The sequence below is a fragment of the Thunnus albacares genome, chromosome 1 (assembly GCF_914725855.1).
Source record: "Thunnus albacares chromosome 1, fThuAlb1.1, whole genome shotgun sequence".
Lineage (NCBI taxonomy): Eukaryota > Metazoa > Chordata > Actinopteri > Scombriformes > Scombridae > Thunnus > Thunnus albacares.
The window spans coordinates 29,348,576-29,372,249 of NC_058106.1; the positions used below are offsets into that span (position 1 = coordinate 29,348,576).

At 39.5% G+C, this 23,674-nt stretch overlaps 3 protein-coding genes across 4 annotated transcripts; 2 read left to right on the forward strand and 1 right to left on the reverse strand.

The window, feature by feature from the left end:
* Window positions 1-131: 131 nt before the first annotated feature.
* Window positions 132-6,895, forward strand: slc24a5 (solute carrier family 24 member 5). 2 transcript variants are annotated; one of them, XM_044353917.1, is made up of 10 exons: window positions 132-332; window positions 750-1,186; window positions 1,522-1,701; window positions 2,721-2,804; window positions 3,086-3,189; window positions 3,387-3,487; window positions 4,049-4,332; window positions 4,485-4,691; window positions 5,641-5,742; window positions 6,167-6,895. In XM_044353917.1, the coding sequence occupies exons 2-10, from the start codon at window positions 1,030-1,032 to the stop codon at window positions 6,487-6,489; spliced, it is 1,542 nt and encodes a 513-aa protein (XP_044209852.1). In that variant the 5' UTR covers window positions 132-332; window positions 750-1,029; the 3' UTR covers window positions 6,490-6,895. The 2 variants fall into 2 exon arrangements, with proteins under 2 accessions (XP_044209852.1, XP_044209858.1); XM_044353923.1 differs by having other exon boundaries at window positions 136-332; window positions 1,139-1,186.
* Window positions 6,896-7,502: 607 nt separating this feature from the next.
* myef2 (myelin expression factor 2) lies at window positions 7,503-17,075 on the reverse strand. The gene is made up of 17 exons (XM_044353904.1): window positions 16,882-17,075; window positions 15,211-15,413; window positions 14,398-14,450; window positions 13,398-13,405; window positions 13,209-13,302; window positions 12,588-12,779; window positions 12,327-12,480; window positions 12,186-12,235; window positions 12,038-12,098; window positions 11,001-11,102; window positions 10,276-10,320; window positions 10,065-10,160; window positions 9,864-9,962; window positions 9,619-9,663; window positions 8,563-8,747; window positions 8,092-8,143; window positions 7,503-7,870 (listed from the first exon to the last, which is right to left on the reverse strand). The coding sequence occupies exons 1-17, from the start codon at window positions 16,989-16,991 to the stop codon at window positions 7,707-7,709; spliced, it is 1,713 nt and encodes a 570-aa protein (XP_044209839.1). The 5' UTR covers window positions 16,992-17,075; the 3' UTR covers window positions 7,503-7,706.
* A 3,944-nt stretch (window positions 17,076-21,019) lies between these two features.
* Window positions 21,020-22,894, forward strand: ctxn2 (cortexin 2). The gene is made up of 2 exons (XM_044361046.1): window positions 21,020-21,304; window positions 22,290-22,894. The coding sequence occupies exon 2, from the start codon at window positions 22,359-22,361 to the stop codon at window positions 22,602-22,604; it is 246 nt and encodes an 81-aa protein (XP_044216981.1). The 5' UTR covers window positions 21,020-21,304; window positions 22,290-22,358; the 3' UTR covers window positions 22,605-22,894.
* The last annotated feature ends 780 nt before the right edge of the window (window positions 22,895-23,674 follow it).

Below are 23,674 nucleotides of genomic sequence, written 5' to 3' on the forward strand. Positions count from 1 at the left end.
GACAAATATCGTGCACAATGAAGGAACAACGCGTACAAATCTCGCGATAATTTCGCAAATTATTAAGGTTACCATCTAGACACGACCGAAGAGTTGGGGCATGTCTAAACAAGTTCGACCCCCCATCAATCCCTACAAACAAAAACACCACACACACCCGTCTACCTGTAGGTGGTGTAACCAGACTGTGTTATATAGTTTACACTACAGCGAAATCATTTGCCTATATCTGAATAGCTGTAATAATTGTATATAGAGGATCAATATACCGGTATTGATATGGATTTGATGATTAAGACTGTGATATCCGGGTGAAAGCTCGTAAAAAGCAAGTAAGTGGATCTTTGATTTGAGATTATTTTGCCACATGCTTTGTTTTCATGTTTCCTCAGTTTCTTTCTTTGCATATTTCCAAAAAGATTTGCAAAAAACATTTCAATATACCAACACTGTTTAAATATATATACATATTGGCTTAGTTAACTAACTCCTGAACTCCTGCGTTCATACTGAAACAACCAGTTGTGAATGACATGTTGTGAATTATGATCTCCCTCCTGTTGGGGATATGATCAATCAATCAAAGTATCTTACATAGCTGCAGGTATGTAAATGACGTATCTACTTATTCGAAAGCTTAACTTTTACATGCATGTCAATTGGTGTTAGTTAGGCTAGGTTTCTGAAAAAAGAAAAGAAAAGAAAAGGCAAATTTTCCACATTTAAAGCTGTGGTTGGATCGTGTTAAGGTGGGTTTATCCTGCATTACATCCCTGAGGCGCCTCAAACAGGAGTGTGCTCAAGTCGACCGGAATGACTCACAACTCGTGATCCCCCATTCATGGTAACACCAGGCCTTAAAAGATGCTTTCTCCCCCCCAATAATCTCTCTCTTTGCAGCTTGTAGTTGTAGTGTAGTGTTAGATGCAGCGCTAACACACAGCTTCAAGCCACATTTAATCTTTGCATGCTTGCCTATGACTCCTTAGAATAATTCCTAATTTATCTTTTTTTTGTGTGTGACTCACCATGAATAAGGTTACAGCTCTGCAGAAAAAGAAAAGAAAAGATTTTATTCCTTACTTCCTGGGATTTGTACTATTTTTATATTGCACGGTCCATCTTGTATCATTCACAGCAAAAACAGCTCAGGAAACCCACTTTGTCAGGGTGCGTCGGGCTCTCGGTAAGAACATTTGTCTGTGTTTGTGATAATTAAGTCTATTTAAAGCATTTTTAAACCCTATATATTTCTACAGATTGTAAGTGTAATTGTATAACCTATTCAATGTGTAATTATACATGTCACGGCTCATTTTTGTGCTTTACAAAGTGTGGGTAATCAATTGTGGCTCAGCAACTGTGACAGTGTTTTGCTCCACTAATTCTCATGTCTTATTGGCATGAAATACCATGTAACTGCCATGTAAGAGTTTTAACAATACAGTAGGCTGGTTGTTTGGGATGACAGGTGTTTGTCATTGATGAGCACTGAGCAATATGTGTGTCCTGCTGTTTCAGAGAATGAGACAGAATGCATCTTACCGCAGTCCTCTGAGTTTCCTGACGGCTTCTTCACAGTGCAGGAGAGAAAGGATGGAGGGCTTGTCATTTATTTTATGCTTATTTTCTACATGCTTTTGGCTGTCGCAATAGTCTGCGATGATTACTTTCTGCCATCCTTAGAGGTGATCAGTGATCGTAAGTGACATGAAATATAGGCTATTTGATGTCTGTGTGTGTATGTGTTTTAAGGGATTGTGGGGAAGGGTCAATGCACCATTACATAAACTATAACTGTAATGTAAATTGGCAGAATAGGATTTAGCCTATAACCTGTATTAAATCCTTAATAGTTTTATAATAGCTTATATGTATATTCCATTATAACATAACTATTAGTCTAGGCTGTAGCTGTTTTAATAAGGGATATTTTTTCAGACTTAGTTTATGTTTTACAGTAGGCCTGCGACTAATGATTATCTCCATTATTGATTAATCTGACCATTATTTTGTTGATTAATCTATTAATTATTTGGTATATAAAATGTCAGAAAATTGTGAAAAAAGTCTGTTATCATTTCTTCGAGTTCATGGTGACATCATGTGTGACACAGAAAAGCTTCAAATCCTCACACTCAAGAGGCTGCAACCAGCAAATTTTTAGTGGTTATGCTTAAAAAAATGATTAAAACGATAATTCAATTATCAAAATAGTTGCTGATTAGTTTTCTGACAACCGATTAATAGACTAATCGTTGCAGCTCTGCTTTACAGATGCAGTAGGCAGATAGACAGTAATAATATGTAGACAGATTATGTAAATTTATAGTTATCATTTACTATATTGTATGTTTAATAAAAAATTGAATTCCTGGAAAATAACTTTCACCAGGGTGTGGATGGGTTGTTTCTACCATTCTACTCTGTGTTTCTATTGTTGCTTTAGATGAGGATATGTGCAGGCTACCTCTATCAGTTGTTATACTACATAAACTTAACTAATAAACTGAGTGGGGGTGAATAAATAAAATATAATGCAATCTCATACAATAGACACAGCATAGACAAAGCTTTAATTATTTTCAGTTGATGATTTTGAGGCTGTAGTTTGGTTTGTTCTTGTGTTGGATTGTACAGTAAATCATCAGGTGCGTTATCTTGTACATGCTGTGTTTATATAGTCATGTGTTCTTTCTGGTTTTTTGTGTCTCTCTCAGGTCTGGGTCTGACCCAGGATGTAGCAGGAGCAACATTTATGGCAGCTGGGAGTTCTGCACCTGAACTGGTCACAGCCTTTCTGGGTAATCATGCATTAGTATGATAATTACAACCACCATTGTTGATGATGACACCGGCATCATCATCACTGTCGCTGTCTCCTTACCCAACCAGATGAACTGTGACTTCCAACACCAGATGGGAACAGAAAGAGACTGTGGCCTGTGATTAGGACATATTTCCTCTAGGCACCTTATTTGCTCCCCAGGCCTTTCCTCGTCCTCCTCGTCAATGCTGCCAAGTTGTCTCATTGTCTACTGTGCTAAGATGTGTGTTTTTTTTTTTAATGTGTGTGGCGTGCCAGGTGTGTTTGTGACAAAGGGAGACATTGGGGTCAGCACCATTGTGGGGTCAGCAGTCTACAACCTCTTAGGAATCTGCGCTGCATGTGGACTCTTGGCCTCTATGGTACGACACGCACACACAAACACATTCATATTGCACTCATATAAACTACTTGTACATACAATAAAAGAAGCACCTTTACTAGGTCAAAGCAGAAGAATCCTTGTTTACAGTGTTTTATTTACTGGGTCAAAGCGGAAGAATCCTTGTTTATATTGTGTTTATATGCTGTAAACCATTTATTTTGTTTCCTTCATTAGGCAGGGCGTCTCACCTGTTGGCCTCTGTTCAGGGACTGCCTGGCATATGGTATCAGTGTTGCTGCTGTTATTGCTATAATATCCGATAACAAGGTGTACTGGTGAGTGTGGGCTGTGACTGAACATGACTTACCTGTAAAAGTGGTTGTAAAAGACAAAGTTGAATACAGCTGTTTATTGCATCTTGTGACTATGGACAACAAAACAGCATAAAAATAGATCAGAGGTAATGAAAGAACGGTGTGGTACAGTGCTGTGACTCACAGACATTTATTGCACTGACAGTATAATACAGTGCAATAATACCATATCATATCATAACAAGCAAATCAGTGTTTATGACACGCTTCCACGTGTACCGGAACAACATAATTTTGGTGAGAGCAAAACAGACACACTGTTAGCTAAAGAGTAATGTTTTATTATGATCAAGATATAGAGTTTTGTAAAAGCTAAACTAGATATTTTGCTTTAAAGTAAAAAAGAGATCAAATTGAACTGTAATAAATGCACAACAAACAAATTGGTTAACAACACCAAAAAGTAGAACATGTTTGGTTTAATAAAAGAAGAAAGAGAAATCATTTTGTCTGAATATATTGATTTTTAAAAATCAACAAACACTCGTCAAAGTCATTCATACATGTATGTCTTGTTTACAGGTATGACGCTGCCAGTCTGTTGCTGGTCTACGGTGTCTACATTGTGGTTCTGTGCTTTGACCTTCGCATCAGCGAGTTTGTCCTGAGGAAGGTGAGTCCTTGCTGCACCTGTCTGGGCAAAGGGTCTGGGGAGAAGACTGAGACGCAGCCACTGATGGGCTGGAACGACGACACAAGTCTACGAGTCCACAGTCGCTCCAGAACAGACAGTGGGATCTTCCAGGACGACTCCGGATACTCTCATCTCTCACTCAGCCTGCATGGCCTCAATGAGATTCCTGAAGGTGAGATGCACCTCGCAGCGACTATGCACTCAGTTTTTCAGCATTTTCAACCTGATGTGTCCAGCTGTTGACACACACACGCTTGACTTTTATGACCCCCTGACAATATGATAGGACCCTACTCATAACCTGTTTGTCTGCCTGCACCCCAGAGCGTAAAAGTGTGTTTGCTGTGCCGGAGAGCGACTTGAAAAGGATCCTCTGGGTTTTGTCTCTACCCATCATTGTTCTGCTTTTTCTGACCATCCCTGACTGCAGAAGAAGGTTCTGGAAGAAGTGGTTCATGATAACCTTCTTCATGTCAGCTGTCTGGATCTCAGGTTTCACATACCTGCTGGTGTGGATGGTCACTGTTGTCGGTAAGCATTGTTTAGCTAAGCATTTCAGTGATGAGTTTTTGTAAAAGTCTATATATTTCCTTAAGTCTTTTAAGTGATCAGCAGGTGTAGATCAGCCTGTCAACTCACTGAGGTATGGAGCCTTTGTGGATCACAAGTGTTTGAAACTTGTGAGAAAAATGTGTGATTTGCAGAGTAGAATCACATGTTGGTCTGCTGGCTAATTCCTGAGATGCCATTGTCCTGGAAAGTTAAGAGGGGGGTTATTGTAGCTCCAGTGGGCCATGTGCCTAACCAGCCACAGCAGGATTACAGCCTGCTTCACCCCTAAGGAAACACAGTCATGTGAGCTCTGGGTGTATATGCAGAACTACCCACAGGCACAGGTCCAAGAACAGCTTTATCCCCATGTACAACTGAGATGTAAACTATAAAGCTGACCTAAGATCAGGCTAAAAGGGCAGCTTCATCATGTGACAGTGGTAGGTCTACTGAAGTATAATGAGATTATTATTCCAAAGTCATAACATAGGCTCAGATGGAGGGAGAGTTTAGTCTTATGAAAGAGCAGATGTGAGCAGACGTGAGGTAGAGCAGATACAACGCAAACATTCAGTATGTGATTGATTGTTTCCCTGTGGCTCTGTTCTGCCCAGTGATAACTCAGTAACATCATACTGCATGATTCAGAGGTCTCCTGAAAGTCTACAGGGAGGATGAGGATTCATTTCAAGTGTTGGTTCAAAACAGCGGGTTAATATTTGGGTCCTAGTTGAGCTTAAGACTGTGGGTGGGGCTCTTCTGGGTGAATGGGGTTTTATTACGTCAGTATTTCTAAAATCCTGACTACAGCCCTGCCTCCAGTGACAATTTATTAACCCTATAGCCACAGTTAAGATCAGCTGTTGTTCTCTTCGTGGCCTGATGATGTTGGAGGAGTCTGACCTTTGTTGGTGTTATGTTAATATAGGTGAGACACTTGACATTCCTGAAACAGTAATGGGACTCACTCTGATGGCTGCTGGAACCAGTATACCTGACACCATAGCCAGTGTGATGGTGGCCAGAGAAGGTAACATCAGTGTCATGTTTTATCAGCTACAGTTCACAATGTTCCTGGTTATAGTAGCTTAAGGACCCCCATAACAAAAAAAATATGAAAATGTTACATTACAGTCCTTTACTTCACCACTATTGAGGAAAACTTCTTTAAGTACTTCGTTATGAGCAACACTCCTGATTGATTCTCACAATTATATTTGAATCTGGTAACTGCCTAAAATGGAAGTTTTTAATCAGAGCTTTGCTGTTGAAGTATTGGAGTCTCTCTTCTTGAAACACATTAAAGTGATAACCATTGACTACTTATTCAGTTTTCTAACTCAGATTCCCATCTGGCATTTTGAAAATGACAGTAACAAATGTAACTTTAATACCCAAATTCTGGGCATGTGTAGAGACTTGAGACCAAACTTATCATTTTCTCTGCTGAACAGGGAAAGCTGACATGGCGATGTCCAACATTGTGGGTTCAAATGTATTCGACATGCTCTGTCTTGGCCTGCCTTGGTTCATCAAGACTGCATTTGTGGACACCAACAACCCTGTAGAGGTCAACAGCACTGGACTGTTCTTCATTTCCTCCACACTCCTCCTTTCAATCGTCTTCCTTTTTGTCGCCGTTCATGTGAACGGGTGGAAATTGGACTGGAAGCTGGGAATTGTTTCCCTCATCTGCTACATCCTCTTTGCCACTCTGTCCATCCTGTATGAGCTGGGGATTATTGGCAATAATCCCATAAGACTGTGCAGTGACTGAGATCTGACCTTCCCAGGACCAAAGCCATATTTACTGAGACTCTTAACAGTCCAAAAACACAAGAAAAATGTTAAACCTGTAAGATCTTCGAATGTCAAGACAAGGAAGCATGAGCCCACTCCAACACACATTTAAAGATATTGTGCCACAGAAGACGTGCTGGTCACATCTCAGGAGGAAGATAATCTCTATTATAATATATATTTCACAAAAGGTGCAAATGTGCCAAAGATCTTGATACTCTTGTGTATACCTATCAAGCCTATGACCTGGATTGTTACACAATGAAGACCCATTATCCATTAAATTCTGACATGTCCTACTAAAGGCACATAAACAGAGAATGTGTTGTCATAGGAGTGAACAACTGACCGGATTGAAGTAATAAAGGTGTCCATTGAACTCATTTCACCTTGTCTTTCCTTCTAAGCAGGCCAGTAAGTCACAACAACAAAAAGAGCATCATCTTCACAACTCTGATAAGGTTTTATGGGCAAATCCTTATTGCCTGCAAAGGCGACGGCGGAAAAAGCCATAAGTAGTAAAAAAAACACAAAACTTTCCACTTGTCTACTCTTACCTAAAAAGTACAAATAGAATGACTTGTTCTTATCCACTAGTAACTCTGCAAAGCTTACATGGACATCACACACTTCACTAATGTGTACTGAGATTTGTTACAATGCCAGTATCATCAAAAAGTGGTGATCCTATCCAACTTTAACAAAAACTACTACTGGTCCTGGAGCACTGGAAATTTAAATAGCTTGCTGTCGTTAGAGTTGGAGACTATGCCTGATAAAATTCATGTCCATTCAGTTCTCACTCTTTTCCAGCTGCTGCCTTTGTGCTTAATGCAGAATTTCACCACTTCCAAGAGGCCACTATATGGCAGTGTTAAGCAATAATGTGTAATGGATCAACAGCTCTGGTTCATTTTACACACTATGAAGAACAGCTTTGGGACTTTGATCTAAGGAGATTTTACAACCACCAGGTTTAAAAATTAAAAAGTTTATTTGTTCAAATAAACTGCCTGACAAATTAAAAAGGGTTTACAAAACAAAGATAAAAGAGCTATGTAGTATATATAAACAAAAAATATGAAACAGTGGACACATGGAGATATGAAGTAATAGTGTTTTTAAAACAAAACAAAAGATCATTGGCAAGAGGGCTGAATGTGGAAGTGTGTTAGCTTGACTTCTACAAAAGATCTAGGCGTTACGATCAATGCGGACGTCCACCTCTCGGCCGTTGATCTTGGTTCCATTCATCATCCTACAGGCTTTCTCAGCGCTCTCTGGCGAGTCGAATCTCACAGTTCCACAGCCCTTTGACTTTCCGTTCTCCATCTTGATCTCTGCGAACATTACCTGACCTGCAGTTAACATGAACGAGCAATTAATGAATTCTGAAATCACAATGTTTCACAGTGTAGATACATTTTAAACCTGAAATTTTGGCATCCTTGTTTAACTTCCAATCAATGTGTCAACATAAGAGGACGTCTAATATTTGAAGAGTATGTGGTATGTAATCTTAGAGTTCTGCTGATGCATCAGTCGTAAAAAATTAATTAATACAGAGAAAAAGACGTACCGCAGTGACTGAACTTCTCTTTCAGCTTCTGCCATGTAAGATCGTAGGACAACTGCAACACAGAAATGGATACTTCAGTAAGTATAATATGTACAAGTATGAATCTGATATTTGAGCCTTGGAGAGAAATATTCAAATAAAAAATGAATGCATCAATAAAGCATATGGAACAAATTCATCATAAACAGATGGACTCAAAGGAAAAAATCCTCAAACTGTTAAAACCCTACCAATCATCAACTACTTATTTATAGCATCATTACAATGTATATGAATGCATGGCAAGCATTGATTGTGCCCCATTAAAACCTCAATCAGTAGGAGGGCATCGATGCAGAAAGATGTATTCATCAATGAATGACTAAATCAGTTTTTGGCAGGTCACAGAGATGGCTTTAATCCTATTTAAACACACAAATTCTCTATTCTAGCAAAGTTGTCACTTGAATCCAATATCTAACTCACACTTACATTTCGCACAAAGATCTGACAGCCTGCTTTGGACCCAGAGCCTCTGTCAGACATGCCTCCGCCCATGTGGCTCGGTCCCCCACCTCCGTAGCCTCCAAAGCCACGGTTCATGTCCATTCCTGACATGCCCATACGGTCAAAGCTGGAACCCATCCGGTCCATCGACATATTGCCCATTCCACCACCTGCAATTAACACAGATAATACTTTTCTCCTGATATCAAAAAGAGTTGTAAAGAACTGACTACATTTATGCTGACAGCTGTCACTTAATTAGTCCAATGATGAGTCACTTAAGTGTGTATACACACTGTAAAACTCTCCCATTCGTGCCAGTATCAGTATTTCACCAGAGCAAAACATCAGGTGTCAAGAGTTCAATGTCACTGTGACATTGTTTGTGCAGGAGAAGCATGCTTTGTTCCAGTTTGTATTCTCAGTCATTAAACCAACTCAACAAGGAAAAGTCAACAGAAATGACGTGAATTATCTTGTGAACACTGACATTCTTTTTCCATTTTGTACAATGTGTACAACTGGATGTGTCCAAGATAATGCAGTATTATACATAATGCTGCTGACATAATAATCACAAGACAATATTATTAACAATATTTCAAAACTAACAATAAAACTAATGTTCATACATATTAAATAACTGCCGGTCTCTAAAAACATGGGAATTTCAGCAGTTTTCTTGTATACTGGCAGTAATTCTGAGGACAAGACCTCCAATCTAGGCATTTACATGGGACCAGGCTGAAATTAACCTGATGCGCCAGATGGTTGGTTACACAGAACCATTTGAGAAGACGTCCTTGGAAACTATTTGGAAAAGGGCACGCACTTTCAAAAAATACTTGGCAGGTAATTGGATGAACCATCTGTCTATCACCGTCTTAGCTTGCAAGGTGGCTACAAAATGCTGCTCATCAAGAGAGAAAACTGTAGCTTGCAAAAACTTTAACAGCGAGTGTGTATTTAAAGGGGAAGATAATATGACATAACTGACACTGGATTCAATCAGAAAACCTGTAGAAGGAATAGCTCATGTACCTAATCCAGTCCCCATGTGCCCCATGCCTCCTCCAAAACCACCACCTGAAGAAAAGAGTGTAAGTTATGTTAGACCATGACACAACGATGTCACAACAGTACACACAGAAACAGCCCATAAACAAAAAGCAATCCCTAAACCACAAACTCCACACCAAACTACAGAGAGGAACGTGCATAACCTCCACTGAGTCTGATGTTTAAGTAAGGAATTCAGAGTTGTTTGAAGTCAGAGTATGGCTTACCCATTCCTCCAAATGAATCCCCAAATCCTCCTCGATTCATGGGCATGTCACTGTGGCCAAAATCGCGATCCATTCCACCCATTCCTGACCGGTACATATCTGAATAGAGAAATAAAATGCAACCTCAGACTTTTTTTTACAGTATAAGATTAAAGAACTGAACCTCATCTCAGCCCACTAGGGGTGAGTACACTTTCTTACCTCCCATCCTGCCAACTGGCGCCATGTCTCTCCCTCCAAAGCCACCCATGTTGCCCATGCTATCCATACCCCCAAAGCCTCCTCCGCCACTCATTCCTGTCGAAAGCAACACCAAGTTTAATCATTACTTTCTGTTGAGGGAAGGAGAGAACACACAAAGGTCCCACCACACCAATAATTCACAGAAAAAAAAACATTAAAGAGACCTAACCTGCTCCAAGTCTGTTCATTCCACCATAACCTGGAACATCCATACCTATGTTAATGGAGTGGACAAAATATTAGGAACACCATTCAATATATGCACCCCATTACACCACCACCCACTACGACCTCTATAATAAACATTAAGTAGAATTATCATCTTTCTGAAAATGTCAACAAATACAGAAAATGTGTAAGTTGTGTAAATGTGAAATGTATAGCAGAGCTGTTGTATTGGATTGCACAGGTGTACCTAATGAAGCGGCCGGTGAGTGTATATATAATGGTGACATATCCATTGAAAGATACTGTATGTAGCCTGATGATGAAACACTGTAGACAGGTGACTTCAGGGACGATGTCATTTACATCCTGAACAGTGTAGACATTTAGTGTTTCCAGTAATATCACCTCTGCTTTTCTTATCTCTTTAACCCATATTGAGACAGCTGCAGGGTCAAAAGATGACCCATGTAAATGTAAGCCAAGACTTAACAGCCGTATGGTTCACACATTAACTGTGTGAAATGCGTATAAATGGTGTTCAGTTGTTGCTTCATGCTGTGTTGTGGTGCTAATGTGTTGACCAGCTAGTGGAAATGTATCTGATTTCTTTCTGAGAAACATTTGCCTCTAAAGACAGGTTTGCAAGACAGTATGTGATGTACTGTCTGTAGCATGTGTGAGCAGATCCTATCCAACATAACTAAAAATAACTACAAGGTAACTGACCTCCAGGCCCCATGGAGCCCACACTTCCTCCACTGTTCAGACGGTTAGCGTTTATAGGCTGCCCTCCTGGTCCCAGTCCCATGCCAATACCACCTAGACCACCTACACATGAAAAAAAAAAAAAAAGGTGAAGAGTTTATGATATGTAATTAAAATACTAGCAGCAATAGCTGAGTGGAATACAAATGTGAGAATTTATACATAGCTCAATCGGTATTCAATGATGCTAATGACATTCATGACAGTAACATTCTCATTGAGAATGTTGTGCAATGAAGACAGTCTTTTAGTGGAACAACAAATTGGTCAAGACATATCTTTACATGGCCCTTTACTGCATCTGTAATGCACCAACCCTCACGGTTCATACTGCACAAAGCATACTTAACTTTAAGGGTAAAAAGACACATTAACCCATATGTCATGTTGTTCATTTAGTGTAATATTTCTGCATCTTATTTGTTTGTTGTGAGTCTTTACTTTCAGTGCAACATCCATTCCATAAATATGCAAGCAAACCATAACATTGGTGCCTGCCACAACTCAAACAAATTGACAGGTATTTCAATTCAAGAACCTCCACTTTTCGCCTTAGTAATGTTTGCAAAGAATAAAACAAGCGTACATTTTGGAAAATTACAAATAAAGGAACAAACATGCTGCAGGTTATGAAAGAATGAAACTAATCAGCTCTTTAAACACATGAGAAGCAATTCATCACCATCTAAGTTTTGAGATACCCCATCTCCTACTGAACTGCAGCAGCAACCATTGCTTATTTTATAATGTCTGTTCTGGTTGCCTTTATGTGTGAAGCAGCACATATCCTGCTGGTAGTGAAAAAAAGTTGGAAGCCACTTCATCTTTACTGTTCCAGCAAAAAATCTTTGCAATTTTATTAACATATGCCATTTGTTCTCAGTGGGCATCATATCTCTGACTTTGACAATGTTAGTGCTATACTCAATTCACTGAGCTCATTACTACAGATATGAGTTTGATATTAACAGCTGACAGAGGGATAACAGGGTACTCACGTGGTAACTGGGGTGTTTTCTCTACTTGACGGAAATCATCAGGGGGAAGAGATTTCTCATCCTGTAAAGCAGCGATAACAAATGTAAAAACACATTTTCACAACGCCTGTACAACTTCAGCACAGTGACGTAACTAAAAATAACATACCATTTTTACGTGCATCTGTCTGTCGAAGAGCATCTGCCCGTTGAACATGGCTGAGTCCAGAGTCAAGAAGAAAGTCACTGTAAAACTGTAATGCATTGCTGTGTGCTTTTTGTTTTATTTCTATTTTAGTGCCAAGGATACATATGGCCTGCACAGCCTCCAGTGACTGCTCAAAAGTCACTGTTCCCATCCCGCGGCTCTTGCCATCCTTATCCTCCTTCACATCTGCTCGTTTCACCACCCCTGCCATGCCAAACACCTCCTTTAACTTCTTCCAGCCCACCTTGAAATCAAGCTGTAAAACAAAAGAAAAAAAACACCACCATTTTTAATAATCATTAAAATAATGATTATCAATCATCACTAGCTAGATTTGGGAATAGTTTATTACTATGTCCTCACATTGGCCACAAACACTGTGTTGCCCAATCGTCCGGCTTGCAGTGCATGGATGACCTCAGGTGGGATGTTGGGGTTGTTGGCAATGGAGGGTGGGATGTTCATCCCACCAGGCCCCATGTCCTGCCCGCGACCTCCCTGTTGTCCTCCTCCCATCCGCTGCAGTACACGCCGGGCATGTTCCCCATCAGGGTCCTTGAATAACAAATACGTTACAGTTTCTCAGCTGTCTCATTTCAGACATGGCAAATGTCAAATTAAGATCATCACAAGGAAGCTGTCAAGTAAGTGCTGTGCAACCAACAGTAAACAACTGTACACTGCAATTACAGTGCCAGCATCTGTGAAAGGGAGGTATTTTGGTTTAAAGTAACATGCAGATTCACATCGTTTAGCTTAGGCTTATTTTATTCATTTTGTTAATTTTAGAATTACACACCACAATAAGAGTAAGACAATAACGCTGAAAAAAACCCACAATCTAGCTGCTGCTTCTCAGATAAAAAAAACTGATTAAATTTGAGAGGAAAATTAGGTGCAAAAAATGATGCCAAAACACGTAGTTCTGTTAATAATATTAATAAGTCAATTTTGCTGTACTCATATATCACAATTTGCCCTCACCTCCTTGATGTTGAGGGGTCTTCCATTCAGGTCATGCTTATTCATAGTTTCTATTGCCTTCTTCACAAACTCTTCATCTTTGAACTCCACCACACTGTTGAATCAGGGACAGACGCATCCGATGAGTCCATGTAAGTTTGAGATTACTAAAAGAACATTTATGTTTGAAAATGAATTTAAATTTCTTACCCACAACCCTAACCAAGGGTATCATGGGAGTCCAGGTAGCACACATATCCAAAGCAAGGAGAGTAGACAAGATACAGTTAAAATCAAGACAAAGTACATGAACATTGTAAATTTAATGTATGTACATGCTTCTAGTATTTTTTATAGTGCATGTTGGCCATATTTTGTCCACTGGCTTGAGCCAGTAGGTTTATGGTTGTGTTCAAGTGTATTGCAAACCAGATTTAAAGGCCAATGACAGCTTAGTCTCAATCATTATTCAAAACAACATTGGATAATCTATAGTTTTTAAATAATAGTAAGAAGAATGTATCATTTAGAAAATCTTAGGTGCAAACATTTGGAATTATCAGGCACTTAATGCATTTTCATTTAATTTAACTGAAACATTTTAATGTTTTGAACTGGTCATTAATATCAAGATAGTTAAAAAAAAAAAGCATTAATAAACGTATTAAGTACATCGTTTAGAATTAACTAGTTTTACCACATCAATAAAAAAATGTGTGGTACACCTATACATCTATAGTATGCATGTATTTAAAATAAAACCATATTGATAAAAAAAAAAAAATACTAGAGGACCTTACAAGACTGTTTTGTTCCTTTGAAGAGAGAGCTGTGCCATATAACAGAATTGTAACATAAGATTTTGAGATGTGAGGGTCAATCAATAGACAAATCACACAATCCACATTTCCCTTTGGAAAATAGCCAAACAAACAAACTTTTACACCAATTGAAATGACAACAACAAAAGCAAAAGTGTACTCTTGGATGAGTTCATTAGGCTACTTTTCCAAAATCAACAGGACATCTCCCTTTCAAATGAATATCAATCATTAGCCATCTACCAGGCTCTAAAAACAACCTACAGTATCTCCAGTTCAGTAACATAGTAAGACCCAAAGGATCAGAACCTAAAAGAGCACTTAGAGATTAATGAGAGCCTGCTGAGGGCGTTTAAAACCTCGTGCAGCAAGTTGGCCACATCACTTACCCTTGACTTTCCTTCTGCATCCTTAAAGAGCTCCACGTATGTAACCTCACCAACTACATGAGACATACAAAGGAAAAATACCAAAAGAACAAAGGAATTTAAGTCACCAATTCTTCAAGTCGCCGTCGGCCTTGGCAATGCCGCTACAGATGGAGATGCCCCATTAATGATCAACAGTCAGCCCAGACCAACATCCCACCAGACAACACCATGCCTTTCTGGGCAGTGACTGAGACACCCAAAGGCCAAGGCCAGAGAGAAACACAGCTACATTAAACCTGGGAAATTCAAAAGACTTCAACATTGATCAGTTGGTCAACAGATTCCATTCATAGCAGTTGAGTTTTTAGGCTGTCCATTCACCTTTCAGGCCTCTAGAGACCCCCATAATTCAGAAAGTAGAATAGAACAATAATTTCATTCATATAATCAAAGTTCACCTTGCAACAGATGCAACAAAATCATACAACAGTCAATTCTACTACAGGTTTGAGGTGACATTTTGAAGCTGACAATACCATAAAACAAGTGACAAAATAACTAAGTTCATCTTCCTTTTCTCACAGACATATCAGCCCAAACTATATTAGTGCCCATCCAAAAATAAAAGATTAAAACTCCAATAACCTAATATCACTATGCTGTTTCCCTACTATGTGAACTAGGAACATCCAGAGAAAGGTGTGAACTAAGTGACTACTGCTAGAAGCAGGATGATCCATCTGGTAACAAAGGAAAAGAGGTCAAGATCTTCTATTCACCTGAAGACTCAGAAACAGGGGGAAACACCAACCCCACCACTGGAGAAATTACCTTTCTCACGCATTAGATCTTTAATTGCCTGCCACTTCATATCATAGGGGATATTGCTGATGAACACACGGTTCCTGTGAGCACCCTTCTTTTCTCCACCATGTTTGTCTTTGTAAGGATGGTAGCGGTTTCCTCTTCTGCTTCCAGAAGACTTCTCCTTAGCATCATGTTTTTCTTTTGGGGGCTTGGTTTCCTCAGCATCCCTACAAAGTGCACAAAGCAGCAAGTGATAAAAGCCTTATTCAAAATAATGTAGTATGTACATTAAAAGACCTGTCCAAAAATGTATTAAATAAATAAAACAACAGGTATTCTCATCCTATTGTATAATATTTATTTCAGTAGTGGGGCTGTACTTTCAGTGCATTCAGTTCTATGAATATTACATTAATGACACCGCTTTCCTTGAGGACTTACTCAAAATGATCATTGAGTAGCATAATAAAATATTATAACTTCTATATTTCTATGTAGAACTTTGTATGGTTAAGTCTCAGATACCAGGTATGGTATCTGAGAAAAGTATGGAAGCTGAGTGTAAAGGGAAATCACTTAGTGAAGAATGTGACTTTATTATAGTAGTAGAGTAAGTTCGTAAAGGAAAAACGTGATCGTAAAGGTGGTTCTGACAAGAAAACACAAAAAACTTCTGATTCTGATGGTGAGAAAACCAACTACTTTCAGGCTGTACAATGACTCTCCTGTGTGTCGGGAGAAGGGGCTACTCTGACAGTGAAGACAGACTGCTCACCTGGACTTTTATTTTATTATTTATTACATCGTCAATCACATATGTTGTATTTCAGATTCATATTTTCACAATTTTGGGTACTGTCTGTATATGCTGCTGTTATCATATGTATATACTTTGTGTAGATTATTCAGGTATCAATATGTATTGGGGGGTTTTTTGTTTTGTTTCTTTAACCTCATTGTTGGCTGCTGTAACATCATAATTTCCCTTTGGGGTTAGTAAAGCATCTGTCTCTTCCTGAACTAATTGTAACGAAGGTGAACTCAGAAATCAGATAAACTGTTTATGTCGAAATTAAGACTATGAACATCCGTATTTAACATACTCTAGTGTCTTCGTGTTTATAACTTCTCATCTGAAGACTTAAAAAGCTGCCCCGCTATAAAAATTGGCTTCTGGTCAGGTGTGAGGGGCAAAGAAAATACTACGTTAGCGCGTTAATTCATTAGCTAACAGTACAGTATAACGGAGCCAGCTGAAGCTAACTTCACGTTGTTGACACAATGAAACATGCACACCTGAGCTGAGATTGGCTGGGACGCCGTTTAAATGAAGACTAGCCTATTTGATTCATGTTACCAAAAGGTTGCGCTAAATTTAACAAGCGTTGACTTTCAGAATTATGTTAGCGTTAGCACTAGCAAAACATAATAATATTAGAGATTAACAGTTGTGCTAGCTGCCCGTAGAGGTTGACCTATATACCTACAGTGCATCATTTTGAGACTCCAGTTAGAGAAATAATAGCATATTTCTGGCGTCAAGATGGGTATAAACCTATCAACTACCAAAAAGGTCCTTACAACATGGTTTACGAGGCTTCTTGGCTAACAATAGCTAGCATATGAGGACTCCATTTTAGCTAAGCGTGCTAACGGCTGTACACACGAGCAGAACAAAGCCTCATTTACACTCACGTTTTTACGCCATTGGGCGTTTCCTCAGATGTCTCTTCGGTGTCGGACTTGATGGATGCAGTAGATTCCTCTTGCTTTGGCTCTTCGTCAAGAGTCACAACATCTGCCATGTTGAGGTTTGTTTGCCCAGCACAACACAAGATGCCCCTGATGATGCTACGCAGTTTGAAATGTGCAGTGGTGATTTGTGCTGCCAACGCGAGATTTGGGAGCTGTTGCTAGGCAGCCTGAGTGAATAGAATATAATAGAATAGAATTTAATAGAACAGAATAGAACAGAAAAGTGGTCCCCAAAATGGGGTCCTTGAGGGGGTTACGGAGGTCCCCAGCAAAAAGGGGAATGATTTATTTTCACTATAATTACATCCATAAGTTACACAATGACAGAATTTATGACTATTTTGGTCATGGGTTTCATACACTTTCTGTAATAAAACATCTAAATGCAAAACATTTTCAGATGGGGGACACTGGGACAAAATCTTATCAAGTTGGGGTCTATGGTTCATTTGTGCCAGTTTAGGGGTCCTTGACATGAAAACTTTGAGAACCACTGGAATAGAATAGAGTAGAATAGCAGTTAGGTAGTTGAGGTTAGCTAGTGAATAAGCACAAATAAAATGGGCATGTTTGACAAGATTGTGCATGTGATTCCTCTGTTAGCAGACAGTTTCAGGAGACAGCAGGTGAATGAGAGAAAGTGACTGACAGGCTAATTGGAGCAGAACATGACAACTTCTAATGAGTATGTGTTCCTGAACAGCGACCACATACCTAAGAAAACCACATCTAGCCCTGCACAACCCACTAAAGCAGTTCTGATCAACGCATGTCAAGTATCTCCAGGAATCAATAAATCCTAGAACAGTCTGCAAAATTAATTATGCAAATTATATAGTGCAACAGTACATTGTGTATTTGTTTTGTGATTTGAGTCACTGTAATTCACTGAGCAGTCCAAGTAATACCTGTAACCTACAATATTCCAGGCAGCTTGCTCACAGCGTCAGACAATATATGGCTTGCCTTATTGATCATCATACAGAGCCAAGTCAATTCATCATTCCTGAAACTATTGATTGATGCACTTTTACGCTAGTGGGGTAAATAATTCAATTTTCTTCATACAATATACTTTAATATTTGTAGAGAATATGCTCAGCAAGTCTGTGCAGATGTCACCACTAAAATAAAAACACTTAGAAATTCTAAATCTGGCTTTTCAATATATCACATGAAGTTGAATGTACTCCAATAGAAACCTTTGTCCAGCTCCTAATTGTTTTGAAATAGGACACAATAACCTTTTGATCTTGATAATAATGTTCAAACCATAGTTTTAGGTTGTATGTGTCATTTAGACACCTGCACATATTTCCATCTAATAGAAAGTAAGAAAATAATTCCAGTCATAATATGAGGGACTCTAATGGGACAGTTAAATACCAAGTTTCATTTAAAGCTTTACATATTCTTTCCTAATGGTCTAAGTAAACATTTACAGGTGTTGCTGACAGCCCAGGACATTATCAGGGTCACTGTCACACTCCCAACAAGTTTACACTAAAGCCACATGATTCAGATTGTGGTTTTATGAGTCTGTATCTACACTATCAGATGCTTGCATTTTAACTATGTTTATATGCATGTTAAATGTATTGACATTGTGATTTATTTGCTTAGGTTTCTGCAGTTACTTATATCATGCCAAGTCCTGTACCATGAATGGATTGCAACAACTTTAAATTACAACCACAGATCAGTTTCACCTGTGACATCGAAGGAAAGTTATTCTTTAACATATTGTGCAGTACATCTATTACTCTGTCAATGAAAAATCTGTTCCATAAACTGATAATTCATTTCCTTGATAGCTGTTTTCATGGCAAACATCCAACAGATGAATGCTGCACAACTCATAACAAGAGAAATGACTAAATGACAGTCAACCCAAGTTAGTGCAGAACATTTAGTTAATGTATGAGCTTCAGTTATAAATTTAAACTGGAATGTGACTCCTAAATATCTGAGCAACACTGACGAAAAGGTTAGATATCTCGCCAGCTTTTTATCTTTTTTTTTTCGTAAATGCAGTGTAAGTCAATGGATCATATTTTTCACAGAGTAGGTAGCTACTAAAAATACCTCTTTCTAGCAGCTCCCTTGGAAACTCTCCAGACTAAAAAGTTATCCACTCTTTAGACACGTCAACACCAAACAAAGTCACAAACAGAAAATAAATTTCATGCTTTCTCCAACCAAACATAATATGTCAGATGCTATAGCTACTTCTGACTGCAGTAGGATATACTTGTTTGTGGTTATGCTTGAGGAAATGTAATTTTTTAATAGCTTTATTAGAAACTACAGCCCTATTTCCAGGTCAAAGGTGATGATTTTAATACCAATATTGTAGATAATGTTGTAGATGATTATAATAATTGTAAATAGTCAGACCCCCCTTGCAACAGATCATGTACATTTAATTAAGTTGTGGGCCCCAAGGGGGATTAGTAATTGCTGCAGTCAGGCTAATGGGAAAGGTATTTGAAGTCTTTGCAATTTTACTGCATCTGTCTTTGTACTCTGTCATACATATCATATTATGACACTGTAAAACAAGGTGTGGTGTTGAGTTCATTAGCATTAAAGGGGATAGTGTGAGAACAGTTCACAGAATCATTAGTTTACAGTTCTCAATATCAGTTTAGCACTTGGCTGGCTAAAGATAAAAGTCGAACAATCTTTATCCCCGTGTCCTATGGACAGTGGATAATATTTTAAAATGCTGTATGCAACAGGTTTTGATTGTCTCAGCAGTTCCTGATGTAGACTCAAGTAAGTCCAAAGCACAACAGCACACGGTGACACACAATTAAAAGCACATAAAAGCTTGTTCCAACTGTTATATAATAAAGACAAATCAGAGGCAAATGTCAAAATGTCTTTGAATGTCTGGTAAGTTCAATATGAAAATGTTTAGGCAATCCTTTGTTCACTGTAATAGATTAATAATAATAATATACTATTCACAGTGTCTTTAACTTGACTTCATCACTGATGACCACACACTTTTGTGCTGTTGGCCGCTAGTTTTACATTTTGACCTTGTCTTTGAAATTGACATAAAAGCGATTTCATTGTCTCTTCAGCGTGACTTCTCCTCATCTGATTTATAAGAACGGTCCTTGAAATAAATGTAGAGTTGTGTCATACTAGCTCTTTATAGACAAATACAGCCAAGTATTAACAGCACAGCAAGACTAGAAATTGCTACTAACCCAAGGCAGTTGAAAAGACACTGCAGAGGCTTAAAACTTTGAAGTGAGAGTCAGTGTGAGGGAGGTAATTCACCTCTGCGTTTACATTCTCTCAGGGAGAATTTTGTGCTGTTTACAACTAAAAAAGAAAAATGGGGCTCCCTTTGCCACTTGTAAGCCATGAATTATTGTCACATCACACACCAATGATGACCATCTCCCCTGTGGCATGCCTTATCCTTAGATGTGAGTCACTGCACCACTGTGACAAAAACCACATAGCTGATATGAATCTGCACTGCATAACAACATAACAGATGGCCAGACGCTTCACTGCTGCATTTTGTTACAGTAGGCAGATGACCTGCTGTGTGTTTTTCTATACATTGCTGCTTTCAAATTCACTACAGTAAAAACAGGCATATAGGAAATTCTCCTTAAGCACCTTTCTCATCTCCCTCATCATGTTCATGGAGCTTGCATTTGTAAGCCTTTAAGCAGAGGGGCTAATTCAATTTGACCACAGCAAACTGCACCAATTAAAAACACATCATCAAACCAGGCTTGGAGAATAATGCTGTACCAAAAATACCTTTGCAGCAGCATTTACTGGCCAGGAGCAGTGAGAGGCAGCATTTCTCCTGCTGGCTAAACCATGATATTCCTGTCACATTTTAGTGGAGTCATTTTGAGAACAGCCAAATAAGCCAGGGAGGGTAGAAGAAGGGAGAAGAAAAAGAAGAGGCAGATTGCTTGTTTATGCTGCTGCATCCGTCCTGGTGTTGCTGAGGGGGGGAATGTTGTGAATGACTGAGGCAGCAGAGCAGCTGAGTGAGACTAACAAGTGGTTGCCATGCAGCAGGAGCAAGCGTGCGTGCTTCTGGAGGGAGAGATAGAGAAACAGAATGATAATGAGTAGGAGGCAGCAAGTAAGGGAGCAGTATCTCTGAGAAGAGACACATATCATAGCTTGATCCAGCCTCTCCCTTGCCTCTGTTTCGCTCTTTATCTCTAGCTTTTTGTTTTGATGAGAGATTAGCCTAGCACATTCAGTATATCAGCAATGGATGGGTTCATGGATATATGTCTGAGGTCTCCAAGAAAGAGGAGTTGTTCGCAAGAAACGGCAGCAACAGGTCTGTGAAGATGGCACGATAATGACGGTGAGACGGCTGCTTTTCTTCCTTAGACATCCACAACAGAAAATCTGTTAATGCAGTCTCTCTCTTCACCCCACCTCACTCCCTCCCTCTCTCCTCTCTCTCTCTCTCACCATGCATACTTGTGCAGTGTCCTCCTCATCATTCTACTTCCTTCTCCCTCGTCTGTCTTTCCCAATTCTCTCTGTTCATTCCCCTGTCCCTGTCTGTATGTACCCTCCCTCTCTCATCTAACCCCCTCCCTTCCTTTCACTCGAGCCACCTGCTGCTTGTGTTCATACGAAAGATTTGGGAGGAAAAGAATGACAGAAGCAGACTTCCACTTGTGTGACCATGACAATTTTGTGATCATGTTTTGTCAATCACCGTCGCTTTCTTGTCTAATGGAATTACACTGTCTGGCAGGCATCTGCTCACACGCAACAGGTAGAGCCTTTTCTTCTAAAACCCAACATACATAACGTCACGTCTTCGTGAGAATGAGTTTTCATTGATACCTTAATGCTATGCCTATGTTTAACAGCTGGCTATGCACTGCGACACATTGTAATTCTAACCCGACTTAAAGAAATGTAGTCATGGCATTGCCTCGTATTCCTGCACAGATGTCCTTTAATTGTTGTGACTAAACCCATCTTCATGCAGTCTCCCTCACTCTTCTGTTCATGTTTGCCTTTTGTAATTTTCTGCAAAATTCCCAGAGGGGAAGAGTGAGAGAGAGATCGAACGGACATCTGTTAGATACCACATTCAAAAGAGGCTATTTATAGATACCTGTAAACCCTGTTTCATGGTCAGTTCATTTCACAACACTGAATTTTTGCTATTTTTATATTTCTGCTTCCGTAACTGCACTCTTATTTCTCAGTGCATACGCACTATATGTATTAAGTGTTTAGTAATATTGAAGTAGGTTGATTAAATTGATTCTCTCTGCACAAGAGACAAGACAGCACTAATCTGAAGACATCATATAATCTCTGTCCAGGTAACATGCAGGCTTATAAACGCCTGACCCTATCAGAGGAGAGATGAGGCACCTAGATGTTGGTTTACCATGTGTAGCGTCCACTACAACCACTCCCTTGCTGCCATGAGCGGAAACGACATGATGGCGCACTCTTTGACCCTGGAGCAGAAGACAGCATTTGCCTTCGTGGGGATGTTACTGGTGTTCCTGGGACTGCTGATAGTTCGGTGTTTCAGGATCCTGCTGGATCCCTACAGCAGCATGCCTTCTTCCAACTGGGCTGATGGCATCGAGGGGCTGGAGAAAGGGACGTTTGAGTACGCCCTTACTTAACACAGGGACAAACACATCCATAGATGCAAACAGAAATGCCTATAGATACACACATGCATTCACATGAACACTAACACACTTGCACACATGCACACACATGCAAACAGACAAAGGCCACAGCCCTGCACAACCCTTGCACCTGACACTGACACATCATTAAGACATCTCTCTGTGACGGACCGAACTAAGACACTGAAGCTGTGTATGTCGTTCAATGTCTTTGCACTGTTAGTTCAGAGCCAGTGTAGAACCTCTCTACTGTATGTGACTATATGTCTGTTGTTGTGTGCGTCTGACTGAGTGTGAGGCAGATGCTGTGTCATATTCTCTGCCCTTCTGCCAGCGGGTGTGCATTTCAGCTCATCAAATTACATGGAAATGGCTGAAGCTCCCTTTAACCCATACCTACAAGTTGAATGTCTGTAGATGATAACAGCAAGAGGTGGACTCTGGTGCGACAGGGTGTGGTGCAGTGGGATTATTCAGAAGTAGTTTGAAGACTCAGGGACAAGATTCCTTATGTGAACTAAGAATGGGAAAAACGAATGGTTGCCTATCTGCACAGCAGAGCTGTTCTGCACAAGAGTGCATATGGCTGGATACAGGGTATTATGTCAAACTAGTGCTTTGTGTGGACTAATCAAATCCAATCTGTTGGTGATTCAATGGGATGCTGCTGCTGCTGCTGCTGCTGCTGCTGCTGCCGCTGCTGCCGCTGCTGCTGCTGTGCGTACAGATTGGTCCTTTCCATGGTGTCTTGGTTTTTGAAGTCATGCAATGAAAGGCAACTGAACAAACTGTGATTTACATTACGGTGTTACTGTTTCTAAATGATGCAAAAACAACTCTCAGAGTTTGTACTGCTGCTGTCTTTGAATGATGGTATACTGTATGTTGCCAAAATTCCATGTCTGAGTGAAAGAAAAAACACTGTTTAAAAAACTGTTTACTTTTTGACACTGTCTGTCTGAGAAGACAAATGATAATGTTGATTTATGGACTGTCAGTTGTTCCGTCTGTCAAGCATTCTGTCTAAAGGTTGGCTGATGCGATCAAGCCAAAGAACTTTT

What these genes read in the sequence shown, in the direction of transcription:
- slc24a5 (XM_044353917.1), top strand. Translation starts at nt 1,030, where the DNA reads ATGAATAAGGTTACAGCTCTGCAGAAAAAGAAAAGAAAAGATTTTATT. An exon ending in GTGGACTCTTGGCCTCTATG is followed by an intron (nt 3,190 to 3,386) that starts GTACGACACGCA and finishes TTCCTTCATTAG; the next exon opens with GCAGGGCGTCTCACCTGTTG. An exon ending in TCCGATAACAAGGTGTACTG is followed by an intron (nt 3,488 to 4,048) that starts GTGAGTGTGGGC and finishes TCTTGTTTACAG; the next exon opens with GTATGACGCTGCCAGTCTGT.
- myef2 (XM_044353904.1), bottom strand. Translation starts at nt 16,991, where the DNA reads ATGGCAGATGTTGTGACTCTTGACGAAGAGCCAAAGCAAGAGGAATCT. An exon ending in ACGCCCAATGGCGTAAAAAC is followed by an intron (nt 15,414 to 16,881) that starts GTGAGTGTAAAT and finishes TGCACTTTGTAG; the next exon opens with GGATGCTGAGGAAACCAAGC. An exon ending in ACACAGTGTTTGTGGCCAAT is followed by an intron (nt 12,481 to 12,587) that starts GTGAGGACATAG and finishes TTTGTTTTACAG; the next exon opens with CTTGATTTCAAGGTGGGCTG.
- ctxn2 (XM_044361046.1), top strand. Translation starts at nt 22,359, where the DNA reads ATGTGTAGCGTCCACTACAACCACTCCCTTGCTGCCATGAGCGGAAAC.